General features: G+C 42.4%; 2 protein-coding genes and 1 non-coding gene across 4 annotated transcripts in view; 1 reads left to right on the plus strand and 2 right to left on the minus strand.

The window, feature by feature from the left end:
- The window catches only part of pold2 (polymerase (DNA directed), delta 2, regulatory subunit), a 6,437-nt gene extending 5,245 nt beyond the window's left edge, over positions 1 to 1,192 (minus strand). The window contains exons 1-2 of the mRNA XM_017468062.3: positions 1,094 to 1,192; positions 170 to 396 (exon numbers count right to left, since the gene is read on the minus strand). Of these exons, the coding sequence (XP_017323551.1) occupies positions 170 to 383 (214 nt within the window). The 5' untranslated portion in view covers positions 384 to 396; positions 1,094 to 1,192. The remainder of the gene's footprint in view (positions 1 to 169; positions 397 to 1,093) is intronic.
- Positions 1,193 to 1,646: 454 nt separating this feature from the next.
- trnal-uaa (transfer RNA leucine (anticodon UAA)) lies at positions 1,647 to 1,729 on the plus strand. The gene has a single exon. It is a non-coding gene; the product is annotated as a tRNA-Leu (tRNA).
- A 201-nt stretch (positions 1,730 to 1,930) lies between these two features.
- On the minus strand, positions 1,931 to 10,171 carry sf3a1 (splicing factor 3a, subunit 1). 2 transcript variants are annotated; one of them, XM_017468061.3, is made up of 15 exons: positions 9,919 to 10,171; positions 9,167 to 9,276; positions 7,875 to 8,085; positions 7,512 to 7,769; positions 6,993 to 7,067; positions 6,662 to 6,812; positions 6,231 to 6,427; positions 5,971 to 6,088; positions 5,510 to 5,817; positions 5,187 to 5,432; positions 4,243 to 4,450; positions 3,996 to 4,156; positions 3,732 to 3,833; positions 3,464 to 3,535; positions 1,931 to 2,610 (listed from the first exon to the last, which is right to left on the minus strand). In XM_017468061.3, the coding sequence occupies exons 1-15, from the start codon at positions 9,958 to 9,960 to the stop codon at positions 2,509 to 2,511; spliced, it is 2,361 nt and encodes a 786-aa protein (XP_017323550.1). In that variant the 5' UTR covers positions 9,961 to 10,171; the 3' UTR covers positions 1,931 to 2,508. The 2 variants fall into 2 exon arrangements, with proteins under 2 accessions (XP_017323550.1, XP_017323549.1); XM_017468060.3 differs by having other exon boundaries at positions 4,243 to 4,486.
- Between the last annotated feature and the right edge of the window lie 59 nt (positions 10,172 to 10,230).

The raw sequence follows: 10,230 nt of genomic DNA on the forward strand, positions 1-10,230 counted from the left end.
ATACTTTCATTTGTAATTATTAAAAATGTTTAAAAAGAAAAAAAGAAACAGTATACCAACGATATCTCATAACAGTATATCGTGTAATCTTTTATCACAATAGCGATATTATATCGATATATCACCCAGCCCTGGTGATTATAATTGAGAAGCCTGAGCGAGTCCTCACCCCATTTCTGCCGCGCTCGGTCGCCCAGGATCTCCCGCATCTGCATGAGGCGCGTGGCGTAGATGTGAGCGTACTGACGGCTGAAGCTGCGCTCTCCGAGACGGAAACACCCCGAGCAGCCGGAGTAGGACGGCTCTTCTCGCTCGAACACCGGCGCGTCGGAGCTCGGAGGACGGAGCAGCGTCTCCTTCGGCACCGTGACGTCCGAGAACATGACTCTGTTACAACTGAAAAAATACGACAGAACGAAAAAATAAATAAAGCAACTCGACACGACCCGAGAGTGAAATGAACATGAATAAATAAAGCACTGTGACAGCAGCAACAACTCCCAAATTAGTATGAACAGGTAGATATCTCATTAAATAATATTTACATAATATCAAGAAAGGCAGATAAACATTTATTTATTTAGTATTTAGGCATTTCTTATAATAAAGGAACATCAAAGCAACAGAATATCATTTTTGTCCTTTTCAGTTTGCCTTAGACTTTTGTACCATCAGCAATTTTACTATTTTAAAAATAAAGAAAAATTCAAAACAAGGTATTGGATGTTAATATAAATAAAATCTTAATTGATCGATTTTAATCGCATCATTGGTGATTTTAATTAAATAAGGAATAAGAACAGGAACAAGGTTTTACCTGTAATGTTTAACTAGCTGATGTTAATTATATTACAGATTTATATGATTATGATGATATATGACTGAATCTTTTTAAAGTGAATAGAATATAAAACTACATTACAGCATGAGTGAACAGTGGAGGATTAAATACACAGCTAAACTCCAGCTGATGTTATAAACACTGACTGCGCTGATGTTTATAGTTCATGTGAAAATACAAAAACATTCGCTGGAATCAAATTTAAAGCTTAGTTTTACTCTAAAATGTAAATGTTGTAGAAAATAAACGAACCTGAAGGCCGTAAACACCGGACACTGCTTTGGTATCTCGCGCGAAACACTTCACCAAGGCGTCACTTCCGGTTAAACGCAACATCCGGTAAAATAAAAGACGCTGTTATAAAAGTCGTTTATAACATGAAGGTAGAAACAGGTAGAATGTTGTAAAACGTCGTGCAAGAATCTAGAAATGATGGTGAATTAATTATATGTAGTAGGTGTTTGTTATTTTGTTGGTTAAAAAATATTTAAATAAAACACGGAACAACTTTATGGTTAAATGCTAATTAAATGTTACACTAGTGTCATTTAATTTTTAAAAAAAATATTTTTATAACATTATAAACCCCTATTGTTTGGAGTTTTTTTTTTTTTTTTTTTTTAAATGTTTAACAAATAATTGTCATTTTTTAGTTGTATTTAGCAAAAAAAAATTTTAAATACTAAATTATTTTTAACACTAGATTTTATTTAAAAACAAACAAAAAACCCTTCTTCACATTATTAGACATACATTAATTTTACTTGTGCAGTAACTGTGAAGGAGGGGGAATGACAGCATCAGAACCAGGATGGCCGAGTGGTTAAGGCGTTGGACTTAAGATCCAATGGATGTGTGTCCTCGTGGGTTCAAACCCCACTCCTGGTAAACACTTTAAACAGCTGAGCGAGGAGCATGTTTACACAGGTCAGAGTGTGTGTGTACAGCCTGCAAAAACCATGACAAGGTTTAATGTGTTTTTACTTTCACACACACTCTCAGCTGCTGTTATAGAAATGAAGGCAAACAGGATGTTCACGTGTGTATAGTTTTTATTAGAGAATTAAAGCCGACACTTTTTTTTAAAAAATCTGGTTACATTTGATGACACTGGAGACTCCTTCCATAAACGTTAAGACTTCACCAAATTGACGATTACACACATTTTTAATCTGCTCATTATCACTGGAGCATCAGCCGTACAAGTCCCTGTGAATGAGCCGTTACTATAGAAACGGTAAAGAATTAAAACAGGCGCAGTAATACAGAGCTGTCTTTTGCAGCTGCATGTTTATGGGAAATTAATCAACACCTTCTGACCAATCAGATTGGAGAACACAGCTCAAACAACATCAGACCGTTTCATTGCCTGGTTCTGCTCAGTAGATCGTTCAGATATTAACGAGTTTACTTAAAGAGCACCCGATTCGACACCTAGCTGATGTATTAGATTAAAAAAAAAAAAAACAAACAAAAAAAAACATAAGATCCAACTAAACTTATTTAATATAACTGATCAAACATCACATCAGGAGAGTTTCCAGCTGTGGAAGGAGATATTCATATTCTACACTGCAGTGATTTATTCTGAGCTGCATAATTAATTAACACGCTCATTTACAACTGCATCACTAACACGCGCACACACGCACACACACAGAGATGATCTACTTCTTCCTCCCTCCTCTCTCCTTCAGTGCCAGATGAATAACAGATCCGTTGTTCATGTTGTAATACGCCAGAGAGTTGGAGTCCTTAATGAAGATTCCCTGCAGACAAAAAAAAATTTAAAAAGACAAAACAGATTAATTCACAATTCAAACGCTAAATAAACCCTAACGAATTAAAATATTACCGGAAATTCTGCTAAATGTTGTTTAAATTAGAAATGTAAATATATAATCTGCTCTTTTCTTAAAAAAAACCAAACAAACAAAAAAAAACGCATCAGCGCCATCTAGTGTTACATCACAATAATTTACAGACGAGGTCATGGATATGATCACCAGTTATAATCCGTAGATCTAACCTCGGCTCAGTGAAGCATTTTAACGATCTTCTGCGTCACTCACGCGCTGGATCATCGCCTGTAGCCGTGTCATTCGGACCTGAACCGCCTCCAGAACTCTGCCTATTCTAGTGACTATAACATTCGCGATCTCTTTAATTATCGTGCTGAAAGTTCGGTCCAGAGAGTTTTCCCCTCTACTGGGGTTACTACTAAACGCTTCGCAAAAGTAATCCTCCAGACTCGTTATTCAAACTGAAAAATAAATAAATAAATAAATCTTTATTTCCAGAGCTCACTCGGATGACGTCGGGCCTCTCCGGCGCTGCAGTGTAAGAGGAATAAAACGCTTCGGGACGCGCTGTTACGGGAAAACTTTTACAGCAACCTGTCCTCGATTATTTACCCGTAACAGTATAACACACACACTGTTTTATTCCTTACATGCGCAAATATCGGTTTACTCTCAACACACACTTAATGTGTTCTAGTTATGAACGTAATAGAATTGGAGCTCATTGAACACACCGAGATTAAACACACGGAAAAACTCTAAAGAGCGGATTTATATATTTATTTGGGAATAGGATAAAAGAATAAAGAGTCTATTTTACCTCGTACTGAAGTTTCTGTTTGCCGGCCGGCATCCCGGTGGCTTCGTGGATCTTAACCTTTATCACAGACACCTAAAAATGGATAAAAGCGCTCAGGTGAGAACTGGAACACCAGCATTATTTATTATTAATAGTTTTTTTAATGAATTGGGATTTGTGCTGATATCTGAGAAAGGAAACTATAGGATTAACGTAGAAATGAACAAGAATAAACACTATGTGTGTGTGATTGTGTGTGTGTGAGAGAGAGAGAGAGACACTGATTTACCTGGTCTGTGAGAGGCAGGGTGAAGCTCAGCACTTGTCCGTTCAGCTTCCATTCGGTCTTGTCCTGCATGTTGGGAACCTGAACCTTGACCGCCACGGGACCCTGAATCACACACACACACACACACACACACACACACACAGGTGTAGATCATATACACAGACAAGTGATGAAGATTAATTCACCATTCTACCATGCATCAACTTCACTGAAGGACACTAGGGGGCGCTAATCGATCACAAATAGCAGTGTGTGTGTGTTCACCTTGTTTCTGCGCAGGAACTCGTCCTCCTGGATCAGGTTGTCCTCAGTCTTCATCTTCTTGTTCACCGGCTCGTCATCGTGTGGGGTAGGAGGGTGGGTGGGCGGCATGGGGGCGGGGGCAGAACTGGGTGGCTGGGGCACTGGAGGGGCAGGTACGAACGCTACAGGACACAGAAACAAACAGTGATGTTTGCTGCTCGGTTCTCTCTCAGTAAAACAGCGCTGTGTGTTCTTCTGAAGGTCTCACCTGCAGGCACCACCATGGGTGGAGGTCGAGGAGCCATGATGTGGGGTGTGGTCGGGGGCATCTGCACCACGTTGATGCGAGGAGCGTGCACCATGGGAGGCATTGGGGTCAGAACCTGACCGGGGGTCAAGCGCACCACGGGGGCCATGGGGGGCCTCGGGATAACGGGCATGGCGGAAAGCAAGGTGGTGCGCAGAGGAGGAGGAACCTGCCACGACACACATCCACTGACTTCCAACATTTTCTAAAGAAACAGTTCTACAGAGCGTTAAAGGGATAGTCTCAGACCGTAAAGCATTACAGGGATAGTCTCAGACCATAAAGCATTAAAGGGACAGTCTCAATCTACAGAGCGTTAAAGGGATAGTCTCATTCTGTACAGGTGCATCTCAGAAAATTTTAATATCATGGAAAAGTTAATTTTTTCCCGTAATGTAATTCAAAAAGTGGAACTTTCACATGTAGTGAGTGCTCTGCATTATAAATTCTTTATTTGAATATTTTGGGATACTGGATTTTTGATTTCCATGAAGTGTAAATCGTAATTAAGATTAAAATAAATAAAAAAATAATAAATAAAATTTAAAAAAGGCTTGAAATATTTCACTTTGTGTGTAATGAATCTGGAATATTCCACTTTTTGAATGAAATTACACCGGGGGGGGGGGGGGGGGGGGGGATTTTTCCACGATACTCTAATTTTTCGAGACGCACCTGTACAGCATTAAAGGGATAAACACAGTTTATGACGCATCTATTGATACAATGTATAGATTAAAAATTAGCATACACGTGCCACTATAATTGGCCAAATTTGCATGATTGTGTCTGAACTTCCCCTTTAATGCTGTAAATAGCTGCAGAGTATCGTATTACATTATATATTTATAGAGCGTTAGATAGACAGATAGTAGAGGTGTTATGAGTTGAGGGATGGTACTGACTGCAGGTGGCATTCTGGGAGCGGTGGTGATGGGTGGGCTGGGCTTGGGCATGGTGGGCACGGAGGTGGGCAGTGGTGGCAACCCGGTCTCATTGGGTTTGCTGGGTCCGATCTTGTCCTTGTTCTCGTCCTCCTGCACTAGGCCTTTAGCTTTGTGGATGGCTTCGATCTGCTCCTGCAGCGTGATGTTGGCCTGAGCGGCCTGCTGCGTACGCGCCATGCTGCCCGAGTGACCGTCCCACGTCACCTACACACACACACGGTTCATAAATAAAGCGCACAGAATAAACTGTAAAATGTAATTGTTCATCCTCCGTCACTGACCTTCTCCTCGGGTTTCTGGATCTCCTCCTCTCCGATCTTTTTCCCGATGGCGGTTTCTTCCACACCGAAGATATCCGTTCTTCTCTCGGCCAGCTGCTTCAGGCTGCTCTCGATGTCCAGGCCGGGAGCGTACACCTCCTCTTCGATCTGTCGTTCTCTGAGGTTGCGGTCTCGCTGCTCCAGCCAGCGCGGGTCCAGCAGCCCGATACGCATGTGCTCCTGCATCTTACTGGCCGGGATCCTCTCACCCGTGATCGGGGAGATGAGGAACTCGTCACCGGGAGGCATCACAGCCTGAGGCTTAGAGGCTGAGGATGGAGAGAGAGTGGGGGAGAGAGAGAGAGAGAGAGAGAGAGAGAGAGAGAGAGAGAGAGAGAGAGAGAGAGAGAGAGAGAGATGAACCCTTAATCAGGAGGTTCCTCTGTGGTCAGGATGAGATACTGAAAGTCTGGAGGTCTTACCCTTGGGGTCGTAGTCTTTGCGGATGATGACCTGGTCTGGAGTTGGAGGCAGAGGAGGAGGCATAGGGTTTTCAGGAGGAAGTGGAGCCTTCATCGAATCCTCATCTTCATCTGAACCCTACGAGATATCACACACACACACACACACACACACACACACACACAGGGGCATGAGACGTGACGAATCCAGAACACACCGAGTAGTCACCATTTTATAAGCTTCTGTTCTGGACATGGTGTGATGACATCATCATCTTCACCTCGTCCATGTCCTGCAGCTGCGTGTCCTGATCCAGCTGAGTTGCGTGTCCTTCGTTTCTGTTCTCTCGCTCGTCCTCCTCGTCCTCGCTCTCCACCTCCATCTCCACCTCCTCACTCTCTCCGTACTTCTCATAGCGCTCCTGGATCAGGATTCGAGCTCCCAGTTCCTCAGGAGTGGTGGGGGGAGGGAAGTTCCCTGAGAGAAATCCGTCACAGACAATGTTACACACACACACACACACACACACTCCTCACAATTAGTAAAAGAGATCAAAGTAAAATCACACAAACTGGTTTCATTTTTGATTCCAAATAAAATAAAATTAAATAAAATAACGACACACTTTCTGCATGGTGCTGTCCCCCTCTCCCTCTCTCTCTCTCTCCCCATCTCTCTCACACACACACATCTTTGTCCACTCTTCCTCACCTTGCTCGTTGGGCTGGAAATCGACCGTCTCCACGACAACGAAGTCATGCCAGTCGATCTGAGCGTACGCCACACGCTCTTTCTCTCGCTCCTCCTCCTCTTTCCTCCTCTCTCGCTCCTGGTACTTGGCCCACTCCACTCTGTACCTCACCTGACACACACACACACACACACACACACACACGTCAAGTTATTACTATTATACACAACCTTAATTACTATATTAGATTTTATATAAAAACATAAGGTTAAATACTGCTGTAAACACCGCAGTGGAATTTTGTGAATGAATGACTTTAGTTCTGATGATAAACATTTACAATCCTGTTACCTGATCCAGGACCTCGCGGGGATTCTCCGCCTCCCGCTTCAGTTTCTGCAGCAGTCCTTTCGGGGGGATCAGAATCTTTAAACACAGACACACACACACAGACACTTACTTTACACACCCTTTCATCTAAAAGCCTGAGCAAAGCTCCCTCATCTAACACTGAGCAGTTATAGAGTGGAGTGCAAAAGTTTATACACCCACACATACTAAAACTGCCAAAAGCTCAGCATTTTCTGTATTAGGTCATGTGACCTAGGCTGTTTTCTTGACACTCAGTGATTCTTAATTCGACTAACGAACTAACTTGAGTAAGTTCTAATTTTTGCGTGTGCTGGAATCTTGTAATTCTGTGTTCGTACAGTCAGGAAAACTTTATTAAATAAACATGGACATCTGCTTAACAGATGTAAATTTTTCCAGCCTAGAAACAATGAACTTTTGCGGCCGGCTGTAAGAAAGTAACTTGAGCCCGCGAGCCTACGTGGAGTTCGCATGTCGGACGTCCTCGCTCGTACGCACCTTGGTGTACTGCTCCACCAGTTTGGTGAAGTAGTTGAAGAGGCTGTGCTGAGGACGCAGGAAGTCGAACTGGTAGTTCCTCTGCTCCTTCTGCATGAGCTGCGTGAGGAACTGGCGGCCGTTACGCGCCACGAACTGAGCCGTCAGCTTTACCACGTCCAGGTCGAAGGCCGAGATGGAGGGCGGGTCGGCCATGAACTCGAACTCGGGCGGAGGCTCCTTGGGGACGACCGTCTCATGGATGACCTGCGCCTGGACCTGGAGGAAGCATGACACAACAAAGGGTTATTATTATTATTATTATTATTATTATTATTATTGCTACTACTACTACTACTACTGAGTGAAAGGAGGTAATCTGACCTTCTGCGGGAGCTGCTGCTGCGCCTGCTGCAAGGACTGCTGCTGCATGACCTTAGGCACGGCGGCCGATGGCTCCTGACCTTTGCCCTCTTTGAACTCGTTGACCTTGTGGCGGTAGTAGGCATGGTATGGGTCATTGGGGTTCAGGAAGTTAAACTTGGGGTTGTTGATCTCGTTCTGACGAATCCTCGCTTCAAACTCGGGCCCGTTCCTGTATGGAGCGATTCAGACACACCCCCTAAGACTTTTTCACAACACGAGACACATGTCTAGATCTACAGGTCGAGCGATACCGGGCTTTTACCGATACCTGTAACTAAATCGGGCGGTACCTACCTGCTGATAACCGATTAATCAACCAATAGATTTTAATACTGACACCGAATGAAAACATAACACTCCGAGTAAAACACTGCTGAACTTTATCCCAAAAATAAACAGTACCATGAAAATGCGCGGTATTTTTAAAAATGAAATAAATATATAAATATTAATATATTAACTATCAATAAATATTAAAGTAAATAAAATATATTCATCCAAACTGAAACAAAAAGTAACGCTCCAAATAGCAAATAAAAATAGAAACGTCCAAAATGACTCGAAAAACACTTCAAATTACAAAATTAGCCAGTGTTTTTATTTCGCCTCTAGAGGCCGCTCTCGTGCTGTATAACGACAGCGGACCCTTCTCATCCGCTCCACAACGGACACAGCCGGGAAAAACTATCGCTGTATGATAGTTCAGGCAATCGGTTATCGGTGCTGATTGATTGGTCGACCTCTAATCTAGATATTTAGGTTTGCACGCTGTTATTAAACCGATGAAAAATCGCCCAACCCTAAAATTCTTCTGCCGTGAGAACGCATATAGCTTCTCACTCTTATTATCGGTGGATGATTTAGCTCCATTGTGGCCAAAGTTCTACCAGAGTGAGAAAATTCTTCGCTAGTGTGAACGCTGCAATGACGCTCGACTAAAATCGACCAATAGGATCGCGCCAGACCTTCAGGACAGCTTTGAATGTGGTATTGGAGATGGCGGAAACAAAAACATACACATACAGGATGAATTACAGCTCTGTGGTATGTAGCTAGCTAATTAAAAAGCCAGCCAATTATGAGCTCACGTGAAACTATTTCACGTTTCCCGGTTAAAGAGCTACAAACAGAAACGTGATATTTAAATCACAGATCTACCGTTAAGAGGATCTTCACCGTACATACGTTAGCGCACAGTCTGCTACAGAATAATAATCGGATCGTTCTGAACTCGGTGTTGAGGACCGTACCTCGCTACGAAGCTGGCGGTCTTGTCCACGATGTTGCGCACTTCAGGAGGAGGGTATATGATCCCCACGATGGACTTAGTGGCCGGAGATTCTTCCTTCTGCTCATCGGCCTGCGTACAAAACACAAAACCTGTCATTTTAACACAAGTGTGACAAATATCATCAGGTTAACCACGAGTATCTATCGCTTGTAATACGTGTAAATGACACAAAAAGTGAAATAAACAGAACCAATCATCTACTTTGGAAAATAATTAAATAATACTACAAAATGTAAACTTTTCTTTTTTTTAAAGAAGCTGTAATATTGTAATATAATATAACAGTCGCACTCACACCTGGCGATACCAACGATAACAATAAGGAAAGTTATCGTGACATCGATATGATGTCGTCTTATCGAACCGGACCTAATGAGGTTTTACGCAACAATTTCAAATCCTTAAAGCAAAGCTATATAAAACATTTTACAGAAATGTACAGAGTGGGTATAAAAGTGAGTTTAAATAAACAAAACATTTTAGCCTACGTTTCTAGCTACAGTCTCGCGCTTGCAATTTGCTAACGTTAGCTGATTTAGCTAAGACTACGAAAGTACGACCAACAGCGTCGTCTAAACGTATTTGAAGCCTTTTAGGTTTATAAAATGTTTTTATGTTGTTTTATCATTATATTCTGACGTATCTGACTAAAAGACGTGTAAATATTTAGCTTAACGGTGATTAGCCGCTAAGCTAACTGCTAGCTCTCACCTTGTTGTTGGCCTCGGGCTGAGAAATCTGCACCGGCGGCATGGCGGAGCAACAAACCTCGCTGATTCTCCGGATCGGAAATAAAATACACAACCCCTGGCGCTCCGATTAACTACGGAGCTTTTAATTATCCTTAAATAACAAACGTATTTTCTAAAGAACAAAAATCTGTTTATTATTTAAAGATAATCAAATCGTCGGCGGGGAAAAAATACTCCCTCTCACGGCTTCGAGCCGCTAGCATTGAAGATGAGAATACTTCCGGTAACTAAATTTTAGAGAATTATGGGAAATGAAGTCCTGAAAATGAAG

The sequence above is a fragment of the Ictalurus punctatus genome, chromosome 5, assembly GCF_001660625.3.
Source record: "Ictalurus punctatus breed USDA103 chromosome 5, Coco_2.0, whole genome shotgun sequence".
NCBI lineage: Eukaryota > Metazoa > Chordata > Actinopteri > Siluriformes > Ictaluridae > Ictalurus > Ictalurus punctatus.